Below are 16255 nucleotides of genomic sequence, written 5' to 3'. Positions count from 1 at the left end.
CCGACTTCGCTTCGTAGCAATCTGGCAGTCACTTGTAGCACCGAGCTGAAATCGTCAGGTCGAAAAGGGAAAGAGCCCAAGGGTGGCCGCAGATGGAAATTGTTTCATAACGATCCCTCTCTCCCTCTCTAGTATAAATATATGTATATATAATAACTTATAAATATATATATATTATAATATCTGTTTCATAAATATATTAAAAATGACTATACATTTCTAAAATATGTTATATAAAAAAAGAAAAAAATTTTCAACAAGCGTCGAAGGACCATCTCCCACTCCGGCCGTCGTACCTTTGAGCGTACCGACCGGTGGATGGTTAAAAGGGTGAAGACCCGCTACCATTCGATTTAGACACTGGGCCCGGAACAATGATTTTACAATTTGACAAGACCTCACGCATCGATCTCTAGCCACTGCGCATGAAATGGATTGCAAATGAGACCCTACGCCGTCGACCTTAGGTCAAAACCACCGGGTAGGAAGAATCTACAGCCAGAGCCCGTCCCCAATTTTCCCCTCGGTGGCGGAGCGGGTGACTGGGAGGCCTGCCGAACAATTTCTAGAAAAAAAATTATATAATCATGAACATTTGTGCAAGCAATTAAAATTTGAAAATATTTGATTAATAAAAAACTTTATTAATTATTAAAATTAATCAAAATAATGATGATGTACCTTTTAAAGGAAAAATATAAAATCAAATGATTTACAAAAATTATGGGAGCCAATTGAAGAAAATGCTTCCTGACTAATAAATATGGAAATTTTCAAATACTGAGCATTTTAAAATCCAAGAGTATTTAATTTTTCTTTTTTTGTTAGAGCTCCAAGATTTAAAATATATTTATGATAAATTTTAAAATAATCAAGTGAGAAATTTCAAAAAATAATAATAAAAATGCAATGAATAAAATGAAAAAAGGGAGGAAGAATGTTGATCCACGTATTTACATATACATAGCGCCTCCAAAACCATCCAAAGCGCCTCACCAATTCTCAAACTGTACAAACTCTCTAATCTCTACAAAACCTCTCAAGACAACTGCAGAATCTTCAAACTCCTTTGCATGTTCTCCAAGATCCCTCTTGTATGAGGTTCTTAGCAATCATCTTTAGGCCCTCTTATCTTTACAAACAGCACTTGACTGCCGTGCACACCACTGGCTAAAACCACAACAAGCAAACACATGAAAAGTCAAGCCCTTATATCATAACTAAAATTGAATAAATCTAAGCTACCAGTAGTCCTTGAACAACCACACACAGTACAAAGCACCAAGAAAAGCTGAGATAACGGAAAAGCTAATATTGAGCCAAAAGTGCTACGAAAACAGGCTAAAATTTTAAAGAGCAGTGCAACTCTGTCAGCTAGCCGGGAAAAGACTGCAAACACGGAGCAATCAACACTAACGCTGGTTATCGGATGACCGTCCTCCAATTCACGTCCGCTACATCCTATCCAGGTGTTAACCATTTAAAGTCCTAAGTGTCGAAATCTGACGAATCTAATAGAACAACCATTTCTACAACAATATTTCTAATTCCTCAGAGAAGAACAAATCTACATCCAAACAATCATAATCAATCTCATAACGTGGCATCTATTATTAGACGATCATGCAATGAATATAAGTCCCAACTTTATTTTCAGGGTTTGTAGACTTGTTCTTGCATATTGATAACTGAGGGCTTTTAGGTAGTAAGCAGCGGGGTGCAAGTGTCGTGTAAGCTGTATGTCCCCACCTATCATCATAATATTTCCAAATTTCCCTAAAGCTTCCCTCAAGCCTCGTTCATAGCGAACTTTGGATTCTCCTAAGTTAGAGGCAATCATCTCTTTGGCTTCATCCATAGCATTGTAGATGAAACTCATTGCAGGCTTCTTCTCAGCATCCACCATCCTTAAAACATGAACTAAAGGTCTAGTGGTTGTAATGGCATATAAGACACTTTGCCAAAATCTGTCTTTAAAATAAGTAAATGAGACACGCACAAAAAACTCACAACATACGCAGAATATAAGCAACGGTCACGCATGGTGTACGCATAACATATGCATATATTACGCACAAGAACGCACAGTGCAGGAAACATGGCAGCAAATTATACGCACGCATAAAGTACGCACAATATAAGCACGAAGAACGCAACGTATACGCATAGAATACGCACAAAAGACGCATTGCGTACGCACAGCCTACGCATATTTACCCTGTGTTTAAAATTTAGTTAGGTTTTATGTTTCAAATTTCAACATAAATTTATCATAAACCATGAATACAGAGAAAACACGATGGCATCACAGTATCAAACATTTAAAAAGTTTCGAGAAGCAATGCATACGCATAGAATAAGCATAAAATAAGAAGATCTTCAGAACCTTGAACACCAACGCATAGCATAACCATAAAATACGCATTACGAAATAGAAAACATAGCATTAAGTTACCTTTTTCTTTGGGGGTGACGACATCTTAGAAGAAACTGAGTGAAGAATGCTTGAAATTGCTCCGGAGTGAATGCTTGAAAGTTCGAAAGTTTACCGTAACTTGAAAATCGAAACGTCGACTCTGCCATTCGACCTTTACAAGGGTTTAAATGTTGATGCCACGTCGACATTTCACTAGACACGCCACGTCGGCAATTGGGGGTCCGAACTGCAAAAAAAAAGGTTAATTTTAAAAAAGGTGACGCCTTAAATATATGAGGCGAGGCGCGCCTCAGTAAACTTGAGGCGTAAGCCTCATAAACTAAACTTATTGCGTAGGCTTTGAGGCTTAAATGGGCGAAATTGCGCTGAGGCGCGCCTTTTATTGCGCAATTTTAAACGTTGCTTCTTGGTTCACACCAAAAGTCTATTGAAAGATGTGTGCTATATTGAAGTTGTTTCCACTTCATAGTCTCCTCCCCTTTTTGATGAAATGAATTTAATCGAAATGTGTACACATAGTGCATCTATCTCGTGCCACACGCTTTTTGATGCACTATTTTGCTCATTTTAGATTGCATGTGCAAAAAATAAATATGTTACTACCTTTTTGCTTGTATGATTTTCATAGCAATTTTTTTTCTTATTCTTTCATTGGTGAACTTGCATTAATGTTCATTTTTGCCCTCTTTCTTTGTCTCAACATTTATATTTTTGTCTTGAAATTTTGAGTAAATATTTATAGCGCTTCCAAATCATCTTTGCAAGGGTTAGCAAGAGTAATCCATTCATCCCCATTGATAATGCGCGGTTCTAGGGGCAGTAGGACCTAAATTCTATCCCATTATACTAAAAAAAGTGTTTACGGGTATTTGGAACTCATCCTACCAACCAATAAAAATGCTTAGGAGCATTTGTGTGGGGTATTTTGTATGTAAAATCACTGGAAAGCTTCTCCACACCATATCATAATAACACAAATGGTTTACGTGTGAGGTGCTCAAAGTTTCCATCTCTTTTCTTGCATGTGAGGTGCTCAAAGTTTCCCTCTCTTTCCTTGCTTGTCAACGTAAGTTGCTCAACTGAACGGGCAAATTCCATCTCAATCTTGAAGATGTCTACATTGCAAATAGTGACAACTGAAGATGATCAAATATAGTTCATCTCAAAAAATTGAAACTCCATCACCTATCCCATTGGTGTCCTTTTAGAGATCGTGGAGGAAAGAAATGCAAAAGTCAAATAACTGTAAGACTCAACTAGGAGAGGAAAACCACATAAGTTGCTGAGGAAGAAGACGTTGAAAAGATGCCTCTGGAGTTGTTAACAGAGTCATTGAAGAGAATCTGCTGGAACCATCGAGGCCTTTGATGGAGTGCTCCGCAGCACATTTCCTTCATTTCCTTCAATCCAAATAAAGCTTCATCAACGATGTATTACACATTTACTCTCCTAGGAATCCCACATTTCTTTTGGTCATTGTTTTTGTATAACATATAATTGTTTTCTTAGCTAAGCAAGAGTATTTCTGTGAAAGAGGATCTTCAAATTCTTTTTCCGTATGTTGTAATCTTCTTTTAGCTTATGTAGCTCTCGTCCCTGAACTCCAATGTCAGCATTATTCTCTTCTGTCACTCTTTTTTTGTTAAAGAACCAGTGGTAATCAAATTTGTTAAAGCTAACTATGGTAGTCTTTTTCTAAGCCTATTATTATGTTATAAGGTTTGTTCATCTTTACATATATTCAACACAGTCACTAATGATCAACTTTGAAAATGTGTACAGGCATCAAAACATGGCGCGGACAGCAGATACATAGTCATAATTATCGCATTCCTGAACCATTTCTGGATCAGGTATGGAGTTGTGAAAATGCCTCACATCATAAATGTTTAAGGATGCATTCTTCTACATAGACATATCAGGCTAAGAGTGAATCAAGTTAAAATATAGATGCTTTAACATTATACATTCCTATGGAGAATGGTTGGGTTTTACCCATCGCAACAAATGTCTAAGTTAATTCCTTGGTGTATGCTTTTTGCTGATGATATTCTTTTTGTTGATAAGATTAGAGAGGGAGTTGAAAGTAAACTTGATTTATGGAGGTCGACATTAGAGACTAAAGGTTTTCGCTTGAGTAGATCTAAAACGGAATATATGGAGTGTAATTTTAGTAGTACTAGGGGATTGTGACTTTGGGCGATCAAGTCATTAATAAGAGTACACGTTTTAGATATCTTGGATCTATTGTTCAGAGTGATGGTGAAATAGATGGGGATATTATCAGCAGAATTCAAATTGGATGGTTGAAGTGGAGGAATGCATCGGGCTTGTTGTGTGATAGAAAAGTACCCCTCAAATTAAGGGAAAATTCTATAAGATGGTAGTGAGGCCTGCAATGCTTTATGGTGCTGAATGTTGGCCATTAAAAGAGAAGCATAATACTAAGTTAAGTGTGACAGAGATGAGGATGCTCAGGTGGATGAGTGGCTTTACCCTTAGAGATAGGATACGAAATGAGCATATACGTGAAAAGGTTGGAGTAACTCCAGTAGAAGATAAGATTAGAGAGAGTCGCCTTAGATGGTTTGGTCACATAAAACGGCGGCCTTCCAATGACCCGGTTAGGAGAGTAGAGGTATTAGATTTGACTTATGTTAAGAAAGGTAGAGGCAGACCTAAAAAGACTTGGTTAGAAAATATTAGGAATGACCTTTCTTTATTAGATTTAAACAAGAATTTGACCTTTAATAGGACACAATGGAGAAAAATGATTCATGTTGCCGACCCCACGTAGTGGGATAAAGGCTTGATGTTGTTGTTGTGAACAAATGTCTAAGTTGCTTCCAACATTGTTAAATGTCTATGCTGTAAAGAACCTAATTTAAATGCCTTCCTGGGTGCTTGGGTTAGGTATAACATAGACATACTTGCACGGATAATGTGAGTTTTTTGCAGATCGACCATGTATATGTCTATATATTTTTGTTTTATCAAATGAAAATAATTCTCTTGCCATGCTCCAGTAGGATCCGAGCTAAGGCATTTTGTCAATTCCACATCATGTTGCACGGTTTACTTCTTGATGAGTCTGCAAATGATCATGTGCTAGCTCACCAGTGAGATCTTAACATTTGGATGGCAGCACAATTTCAGAGACAATGCACATGAAGAAGAAAAAAGATAGTTAAGAACTTATTATAATTTTGATATATCAATTAGGTCTAAGTGCCCTTATTTATGAAAAAAAATGAAAACTAGCAGAGTTGTTTTCCAAAATATTTTATAATTTCTTCTGCAAGGAGAAAACTATAGAATGGTTTTTTTAAGTCCTCATTTATTTTTGAAGTTTCCCCTCAAGTCACCTTGTAGTGGAGCAATTATTTGGTCCTTTCACTGGATGTAGAGGAAGGTTCGGTTTTAGGCAAAAATAGGTCAAAAAGTGCAAATACCGAGTTTTTTGAAAAACTCGGTATTTTTTCAAAAAACTCGGTATTTGCACTTTTTTTAGGCAAAACCGAACCTTCCTCTAGGTCCTTGCACCGGACCAAATAAAAGCGTCTTGTAGTGGGGTAGCTGCAGGGAGCTTGATGAAAAGAGGAGGGAATTTTCATAAAAAAGATGAGAGGGCTGCACATAGGGAAGTATGTAGTATATAATAGTAAGAAAATAAGAAGTTTAGAAACTGAATATGTTGGGATTTCCAAAATCATTATTTGATCAACACATATCCTGATGCAGCACCTGAATCCCGAGAAAACTCAAAAGGACTAAATTAGTTTAACTAAAAAAAAGTTGAAATTGAAGATCATACGGATCATAGGATGATGTAAACAATCTGCCACAAGATCAATTTGTTGAAATGAATCCATAATTGTTTGAATAACATAATGTATAGTCTAATTGTGCTGAAGCAAGTTAAATTAATGGAAATGAGTACAAATTGGACCAGCGTGGACGTGGACTAGTTTGATTTGAGCCTATCCCCTCTCTCCTTTCTCGCATAGACTTAAACTTACGTGATGGGGCAGAGGGATTGCCTCCCCTCCATTAGTTAGGGTTTCTTAAGAGTAAGCCTCCCTTGGGAATTGCCGCCAATGAGGAGCGTGCATGAAGGCTTAGTTGCCAAAAATGCCTTGTTTATTGATTTTTATAAGAACTTGGAATCTTCTCAAAATCATTGTGACCATTAGAGACCTCCATTTTGCTAATTATTTGCAACAACTGACTATTACAAAGAGACTAATATATCCATGTAAAATTGGTTGGATATTGTCATTGTTTTCTTGTTTTCTAACAACATCAAATTGGATATTGCAAATCTTTTTCATTGCTTATAGTCATTCATGTCAATATGACCATCAAAACTTTAACCTGTCACCATCGATATGCTTGTGCTATCAAGACCTATGATATAATTCAAATCACGAATTAGATTAATTATCGATGGTAGCTATTGTTAGACTTTTACCATTGGATCATTGCAGACCTCTAAAGTTCACTTTGGTTCATGTTAGCCAACTAGGTCAGTCTAGTGGTAACATATTTCGATCAAATTTTTTTTTAGCATAAATCGATCACATTATGATTATGGGAGGGAAAAATATACTGTACTCATCTTTAATAACTGTAAAGAATATAATGGATAAAGATTTGAATGCTCTTCTTAATATTTGGATCTCTTAAGTGTTATTATGATTTGCATCGTACCATTGTGTCATCATGACCTCCGCGATATCTCACTTGTTCTGTTGGTATCCCTAAAAAAATTGTGCCGAAAGCTCACCTTTGTTGCGATCATGAGTAGATGTTTTTTGCACTCATAGGAAGTTTAGGTCTAAATAAACCTTGAAGTTAATACTAGGATAAATCTGATTAAGTTAAAATTAATCTACCAGCTAAAGAATAGAATCCTAATTTAGAAAATTAGTGTTCAGGCATTTTTCTGAGTTAACACAATTATTTGGGGTATTACCAACAATAGATTGATGCTCATAGTTGTCACTAAAGGCACACCACTATTTTATAAGGGAGCTACAAAGAGATGTTTTTTGTGCTTACGCCTCCCAAATATTCTATGGAGTAAGTTGTCATTTGCCTTGAAAAAAAGGAGGTTTAGCCGAACAAGCCAACCCTATAGCATCTATAAATTATATCGGTCATATGTTTTGATAACCATATAACGCCGATCAATTAAAAGATGTGCGTGGCATACATAGCCAACCGACCCTTTTTGCATTGTCATTTGCCTTTATGGCTTTTGTTGCCAACAATTGTGCTGATCGCTATTTATGCCCCTGAAGTAATTTGTCATCATTCTGATGCATTTTGTAGCAATATTTCACCCCAATGACTGCGAGGAGGTCAACAAACTTTGTGCTCGTGTACGCAAATAGTGAATGTATTTGAACAGGCTCAGGGGTTCTTCTCTCCAAAGTTTTCCGCAAACAATTTATTTTCTAACTGCATGTGCTTGTCTGAAATCTTTAATCTAAGATGTGTATAGAGCTCCATCACTCCTTCAATTTATCAAAAAAATTTTAGCACGCAATAGTTATACAGGAAAGGAGAAAGAAATCTTTTTGGTTACACTGGCGGCTAAATTCTAAAGGTAGGGCGGTAAATTAGACAGTTATAAGGAACAATTACAAAATTTTGAAACATTTTACACTTTTCAGGAATGAACTAGTAAGATTTACATAGTGTGGCAGGGCTTTCTTCACAATCATTTTCTCTTTGGTCATACACACACGGGTACACTTGATCTATCACGTGATACCACTTTAGTACTTTGTAATGACTACTCTTCCTGATTATCTACCAAGTTACTCTTTTTCTATGACGACGACGACGAGTTTAAACAGATAAATTTAAGCATTAGTATGAAGAGTCTACCTGCACATTGTTTAATTCTGAGTTCTGTGCATATTAGATGCGCTCCAAGGAGAATGCTGTTAGGAAAAAAAGTCAATATGGGTCCAATGGAGTTAAGTGGGAAAAATTAAGTAGTTTCTATAATTTGGTACACAATTCACCAATACTTGCATCAATTATTATCATGTTATTTGGATGATTGCTATCTTCTTCATTGTAACCGAAAATAAGGTTATGGCACAGGTTGTTGTCATTATCGGAAAGGGAGCAAGTGCCTTTGACATCTCTAAAGAAATTTCGAAGTTTGCCAAAGAAGTTCACGTGGCTTCAAGAACTACAGAAGTTAAGCTCGGAAAATTAGATAACTATGATAATATGTGGCAGCATTTGATGGTTATATCTCATCCCCTAATTTCCTTTTGTCTGAGCGAATTTTGATGAAAAAGGCGCTAACTGGTATGCACTTGCATGTTTCCAACCAGATAAAATGTGTTCATGAAGATGGCACTGTTGTATTTGAAGATGGTTCGGAAGTAATTGCAGATGTGATCCTCCATTGCACAGGGTATTGTATAGGATCCTCTTTCCTTCCCAATCAAAGTTTTTTTTTTTTTTTCTTGGAATATATTATGTTTTGAGATTCTTAGTAATGTCATGTAATATTTCATCAGTTTGTTTTGCATAATTAGCATGCTTCCCATGACTAATGACCAGTCGGAGATCTAATATATTGAGTTAGTTGGAAAAAATAATAATCTCTACAAATAAATTTTATAATAACAAATTAGAAAATCAATAATAATTTCAAAAGGAAATAAATAAAAGAATAATTTATATATCTAATTTTAATCAATTCTTCATCCAGGCTTATCAGCTGTAATATGCTACTAAACACTAAAATATGTAAAAATATTCATGTATCTAATGCAAAAGGTCTATCTCAAAAAGGATAGGTCAATTAAATAAGGAAGAACTTGGCTGCGATGCCTTACATGGTTGCAATATGGAGAAATGGATATTCATACTAAATTATAGCCACATTTTCTTTAACTAAATATTAATTTTACTCTCATTTCTTAGAAATTGTAAATAAAAACATTTTAAGTTATAAATTTTTTTTTGTAGCCACAATTTTACATGATTTATCAATATTAATTTCTTGTTTATGTTAAAAAATTGGCATGATTTTTTGGTATAAGTGTGAATAAGCATTAGTCTTTTGTCATAAAAAGTTTATCACAAAAGCATTAGTAATAAATTTAAAAATAAAAAGCTTTGATAAAAGATTTTTTTGGCACATTTCTAAAAAATATTATTATTAATGAAAACTAAAAAAAAAAATTGAAAATGCCACTATAGCCCAAAATTTTAGTAGTCCCTCGTTTTTAAAAATTTTTTGTGATATTTACTCCATAAAACTAGAAGTTTGAGATAACTTTGGAGGGGGCTGAGAGTGCAGAAGACAAATATTACTAAGGTAAAAATATACTTACAAATAACTTAAATATGAATACCGTCAACTTTTAGCGCGTGCAGTTTCATCCCCATTTAAGTATGCTAACGCTCATTTTATTTCTACAGGTACATTTTCAATTTTCCCTTTTTTGAGGAAAATACAATTGTAAGCATTGACGACAGCCGTGTTAGTCCTCTATTCAAACATGTCTTTCCGCCACACCTCGCACCATGGATATCTTTTGTTGGAATTTCGAGTAAGGTTGGTAAAATTAAAGTAACTTGTGTACATGACTTCGTTCTTCACTTCTTTAAGGTGGTTAGAAACAATAGTAGGTGATCTTAAGTTCTTCGGCATCAACTTTGCATTTCTTCTTCTTGAGAAAATAGGCTTTTAGCAATAAACTTTGACAGCAAAATTGCTGGCTTTATTTATTCCTGTAAAAAGCTTTAAATAAAAATATAGAGATTTTCTAAAATTTAAATGGATCAAAAGGCCTACTTAAACATTTGGTTGCTAGTAATCCTAGTGTAAAAGTAAGTCAAATACGGGACTTTCAAAAATTTCAGTTTAGTTTGTGATGTGAAACTAACCCATGCGAAGATGATTTTCTTAATGAAAGTTTGCACACTTAGATTTAGAGGCAATAATAGGCAAGATCTTATGCGGAATTGAACGATAAGATAAATATTAAAAGGCACTTAGTTTAGGTTAAATCACATGAATAAAAGTTAAGTAAAAAAGATAGCCACTTAATCCAACATTGCATACATGGATCGTTCCAACAATAAATTCCAATGCTAACAATAAGATTAGTATTATGAAGGATCTCTCACACACAACTCTTTCTATTACTAGGTTCTAGCGGAGAAGCATTAACATGAACGTCATGAATTTACTTGACCACAATTGAGAGCACTTTGAAGATAAAAGATTCGGGGAAAGAGTTTACTCAAAGACGAGGGATTGCGAAGCTTCTCGTTTGATCACCAAGGCACTGGATGAAGAGGACAGCAACCCCCACAGTTTTCCCGAAAATCTGGACAACAAATAAAGGCCTTCCGGATGGCGACACAGCATTAGGAACCTGCTGGACCCTTGGGACAGCAGCTGTAGGGCTTCAGGACAGCAACCCGGAGGTTTTAGGAGAGCAGGACAGCAGCTCGTCTTGCCGAAAATTTCCTGGGCAGCAGCTACAAAAACTTCCGAACGCATCATTTGAAGGTTTTGGAACAGACGACTTATTTGGCCTCTCAAAACCCCTGGAACAGCCATGATTCCCACACATGGCAGGGTGGAAAGAGTTAAGGTTTGGACTAGGTGGAATGAGTTTAAAAAAAACCTGAAATAAACTTTTCCCAGTTTTAGTGAAGTAGGAATGGAAAAATCCAATTGTGAATTTGAACCCTTTCAATTCCAAAATAGAGATTAAGGGAAGTTAAATGGGCTCAAATTGGGGTCCCCCCCCCACATCAAAGAGGGGCCGGCGGGTCTAGAGAGAGAAATTAATCCCAAAATCTGAAATTAGTTTCAGTTTTTGAATAAGGTGGAGAATTGACTTGAAATTGGAATTTCAAATTCAAAAAAAGAGAAATAAGCATAATTAGGGAGTAAATGGGAAGCTAAGAGGAGAGCCCGGCGGTTCAAAAGAGAGGAAAAGGGAGGAGTTTTCAAGAAACAAAATCCTTGATCGACTGTAACATTCATATTTAGGACTCTCACTGTATAGACCGGAAATTATGAGGAAGTGCATAGTCTGAGGTCGAATATCGAGCCATTGCTGTGAATATTCAAATGGGGGGAGGTCACAATGTACAATTAATGCGAAGAGGGAGTCTAGGCGGGCCCGCTGCTCAAGAGGGAGAGGAAAGAGAGGATTGGAGCAAAAATGCAACGAACCTTCGCAAAATTTTGCTTGTTTGCATTAGAAGGCTTGATTATGAGATCCACTTTGATTCGAATTTCAAATTTATTTGAATTTGAAAACTTTCCATATTTGGCTTTGACAAATTTGGAAAAATTTTGAACTCAATAAATTTTGAATTTTCAAAATTCGAACAAGTGGGGGGAAAAGGGGGAGAAGGCCGATGGTGGAGAGACTTGGGAACGGGTGGGGGGTGGTCGGCGGCCACGGGTGGATTAGGGCCGGCGGTTGGGGAGGTGGAGCTAGGGGAATAATTGGTGGATGAAGAGGGGAGAAAGGAGAAGAACAAGAATATATGAGAAAGAAAGAGATAACTAACGAACTCACACAGAGATCGTAAGAACCGCGAACCTCGGACTCTTCCAAAGATTGGCGGGTATTGCGAATTACCCTCCTCGGGCTTCTCCTCTCATGAACTCACTAAGAGATCAACAAGAACATAAACTTTTCATTATCAATAATCATCATCCTTTCCAAGAGGAAGGGGAAGGTTTAAATAGCCAATTACATGAAGGAAAAATAAAAGACATAATTGCCCCTAGGGCCACATAAGACAAAACCCTCAAGTGAGGGTAGAAAGGGAAAAGTACAAATAACAAATAAAATACATCAAGATAAGTAAACACGATCGTAGCCGTTGATCTTCGATGTCCTCATCAGTTTGAAGTGAAGCAAATGCAAAGTAAAATTTTTATGCATTTGGAATTTACTATCTAGTTCATTTTTAGTGTATTTGGTATTTATCCAATTTGAGAAATTCCAAATACACTGCTTGTGTGAAGCTGAGCCTGCTGTGGTTGTTGATGTTCGTTGCTCGCTGTCGACTGCCCCAATTTAGAAGTATGGCCTTGGGTGAGGTTCTCTAAGGGAGAATCCCTTGAGGAGTTATGGATCGACTCCTAAATTGTTTTAGGCCTCAACTAAGATCTTAGCAAGTATTTTTTTTCAAAATTCTCTCTTTATTTAATGAATGCCAAATAATGTGTTGACTGTTGAATTAATGTTGTTGAGTAACTTTTCCATTGTTGTTGTGGTGATGAATCATTTTTCTAACAATGGGAGACACCATAAGGGCGTCCTTGTTGACTCCAACTTTAGTGTAGAGAACCATTTTGTTCATTAAAGGCAAATGTGTTGAGCTAATGGTATCATGTAAATCATCCACCTATTGTTGTGTTGGTGGAAATTTGGTTCAATGATGTGATATCTCCGCATGGGCCTTCTTGGAACGACGATCCTCAATGTTCATTGGGGTGAGGGAAAAATATTTGTTGGAGCATTAAAATGTGGTAATCCTATTTGACGAGTTTCTCAAAGAAGGCATTTAATTTTAACTTGTGCCTTCTCCATTTATTTCTCTCAATCTTCTAGAGAGGTAATAGTGCCCTTTGGAGCTATATTTGTTGTGCCTAACAAGAGTTTGAAGTGCTAATGTTTGGTGATTACTGATTACTGTTGGAGATTATTTGATTTGGGTTATTAGATCCTAATTAAAGACTTGATATGAATGTTTGATTTGATTTAGTTATCATGGATTTTGAGCTGATCTTATGGTGTAGATTTTGAAGGACTATTGCCTTGTCCTGTCACTATTCCATGAAGCCCACATAAGCATAAATGTGGCATTCATGATCGAACGACCGAGGATTAATCCATTATCAATAATTTATTATGCACATAACAGAATTCTTTGCATGGCTTTCTTGGTTTTGAAATTCTAGTTCTTATTTTTTATAGGATGTCATTATCCTTTTTTCTCAAAATTGATTTACTTCATATTTTCAGATTTTATAAAAGTATCGAAAGTACCCCTCAAACTTGGGGGAAAGTTCTATAAGATGATGGTGAGACTTTCAATGCTTTATGACGTAGAATGTTGGATAATAAAAGAGACATATAATATTAAGTTAAGTGTTGCATAAATGAGGATACTTAGGTGGATGAGTTGCTTTACTCTTAGAGATAGGATACGTCGATACGAAACAAGCATATACATAAAAAGGTTGGAGTAGTTCCAGTGGCAGATAAGATTATAGAGAGTCGCCTTTGGATGGTTTGCTCACATAAATCGGCGGCCTTCCGATGACATGGTTAGGAGAGTAGATGTATTAGATTTGACTTATATTAAGAAAGGTAGAGGTAGAACTAAGATGACTTGGTTAGAAAATATTAGAAATAATATTTCTTTATTAGATTTAAATTAAAATTTGACTCTTAACAGGGCACAATGGAGAAATGGGATTCATGTAGCCGACCCCACAGTGTGATAAAGACTTGATGTTGTTGTATCTAAGTGTCAAATAATTGTTTATGACCTCTGATTTTGTTCATGCTAGTTGCATGATTTTTTGGATCTTTTGTTAGACTTATATTAGAAATCTTAGACACTAAGACATTCTACATTACCTACTTTTATGGTGTTTTGATCAGTGGCCTCATAGAATAGAAACAAATTCAATTTAAGTGGTGATTAAGGAGCATGACTTTTTAGGAATTAAACTCCAATTATTCTACTCAGATTGAGTTTAACTCTTAGTTAGACTAATGTGATAATTATTGTGCGATTTATTTTATCACTTGGGCTCTTTTTGAGAATTCAATTAATTGAGAATACATCTTGACCATGTTTATAAGGTAGTTCTAAACAGCTCTCAGGAGAAGTAGGTTAGCATATTGGCCAACAACTAATACACTGCGATCATGTGTATTATTACAAAGGATCGATTAAAGACTTTGAGTTCAAGTTACTTCAATCCACTATTAATCTTTGGTCTGATAAAACCATTAATAACTATTGGTTAAGGCAATTTACTCTATCTAGCTTGACGCACAATATTGAGCCCATGATTTTCTTAACTTTTTTTCTTGTTTTTTTTTTAAATCTCTTTGTGAGAATTTGTTGTTTTTTATATATTTTTTTAAGATTCAAGTTACGGAAAAAAAAAGAAATTATTCAAAAATGGAATGGGTGGTTGGTTAAAAGATTTAATCCCGACTTACTATTGCTCGAATTCCATCTTATATGTGACTTAAAAAATGGAAACCAGCCGGTGAGTGGCTATAAAAAATTCACAAATTAGAAGTTCAGGCTCATTGAATATGTGTACTTGTATGTACAAATATGCTTAGCATGGAAGAAGAAAAAAAAAAAGTTCTAGTTTGCTTGTCTGTCTATGTAACGTGCCTCTTCTTAATTTAATTTTGTTTTGTCCTATCATGTTATAGAAGTGAGGTGTGAGCCTCAGCATAACATTGGGAAATACTATCAGCGAACATATACTTTAGTGCCGAGATTTAAAACTGTATTCTGAAGGATATGTTCATTCATTTTGCTTATATTTTCTGACACTTTTGATTGGATAAATATGTTGATTTTATTTGCATTTTTTTAAAATATTTATAAACAAAACCTCTAATCAATGAGTTTTGTTGCCAGACCATAACTTACCTTATGATTGAGTTTCAATGCAAATGGGTGGCTAAGGTTTTATCAGGAAAACTAACACTTCCATCAGAGGAAGAAATGCTTGCCTCTGTCAACGAAGTCTACGCAAAAATGGAAGAAATGAAGAAACCTAAGCGTTATACTCATTTCCTTTCGGCTCATGAGGTCTTCAATCCTGCTTTCCAAGTCTTTTATTCAAATCATATGTGCTTCCAAAATTAAAGTTTCTTCTTCCTTGCAAACAGCCCGGATATTTGAATTGGCTTGCTGCTGAGGTTGGTTTACCACTGGTGGAGGAATGGAAGCTGCAGTTGTATAGCTCATCAATGAAGGGCGTCGTGTCCTACGATGATTCTTATCGCGACAGGTGGAATCTTGATCAATGGATTTCGCAGACACAACATGCAAATCAGAGGTAGTCTTTGATGACACCATTGAATCAATAAACCTTCATAGCAAGTAATTGGTGATCACTATTGCTGCAATATTTTTCCTGCAGAGAAGTAACAGGCAATTCGGAGCCACTCCCAAAGGCCTTGTAGTCTGTTGTGGGGAAATAATTAGGTGCGGACACCGGATAGAGAGAATCATCGGGATGTATCTTTTTGTCAGGTGATCGGACCTAATAATTTTCCCTATTGATGAGACCTCAATTCACAAACCATCAAAGGGTTTGAAGCTTCTCATACTCATCTGTCAGGTTTTCTCATGCAAAAAAGAAAAAAAAAGTTATTCAGAACGCTCTTTCAGTAGCTTAGTTTATGATAAGTACTTCCCCAATTCTACCTCTTCTTTAACTTTTAGGTTCCTTTTCTCCACTTAGCTGTTGGGAATTGGGGGCTGACATAAAGGAACCATGAGAAGAGCTTGAAGGTCAATTTCACAATTAGAAGGAATCCGGTACTCAGGAGATAACTGATTTGTTTGTATATGCTGGGTGATTTCTGCTGGAGAAATAATGAACTGCTATTTATGAAATATATGATAACTTGATTTATATTATTCATCATATATGCATACTGTTAAATGTTCATTCATTGTATTTACCTGTTCTACTTTTCATCATTGTTAGCTGATTCTTGGACAGCATATTGTAAGTAATTCTCTGATTTCTCTTCA

General features: G+C 35.8%; 1 protein-coding gene and 1 pseudogene across 3 annotated transcripts in view; one reads left to right on the top strand and one right to left on the bottom strand.

The window, feature by feature from the left end:
- The window catches only part of LOC110094987 (flavin-containing monooxygenase FMO GS-OX5-like), a 22203-nt gene extending 5948 nt beyond the window's left edge, over nucleotides 1-16255 (top strand). Inside the window, exons 2-9 of one of the 3 annotated variants that reach the window (XR_003701943.1) lie at nucleotides 4220-4290; nucleotides 8555-8704; nucleotides 8794-8876; nucleotides 9893-10028; nucleotides 15128-15301; nucleotides 15382-15551; nucleotides 15636-15748; nucleotides 15960-16255. Coding sequence is in view for 1 of the 3 variants with exons in the window: in XM_020820353.2 (XP_020676012.1) it covers nucleotides 4220-4290; nucleotides 8555-8704; nucleotides 8794-8876; nucleotides 9893-10028; nucleotides 15128-15301; nucleotides 15382-15551; nucleotides 15636-15678 (827 nt within the window). In the remaining 2 variants the exon portion in view is untranslated. Of the gene's footprint in view, nucleotides 1-4219; nucleotides 4291-8554; nucleotides 8705-8793; nucleotides 8877-9892; nucleotides 10029-15127; nucleotides 15302-15381; nucleotides 15552-15635 lie in introns of all 3 variants that reach the window. The other 2 variants (XR_003701942.1, XM_020820353.2) reach the window with 2 other exon arrangements.
- LOC114580512 lies at nucleotides 7514-7672 on the bottom strand (annotated as a pseudogene).

Source organism: Dendrobium catenatum, unplaced genomic scaffold (genome assembly GCF_001605985.2).
Source record: "Dendrobium catenatum unplaced genomic scaffold, ASM160598v2 fragScaff_scaffold_1061, whole genome shotgun sequence".
Lineage (NCBI taxonomy): Eukaryota > Viridiplantae > Streptophyta > Magnoliopsida > Asparagales > Orchidaceae > Dendrobium > Dendrobium catenatum.
Note: the sequence above shows the minus strand (reverse complement) of the source record. Positions and strands in the feature narration are given on the sequence as shown.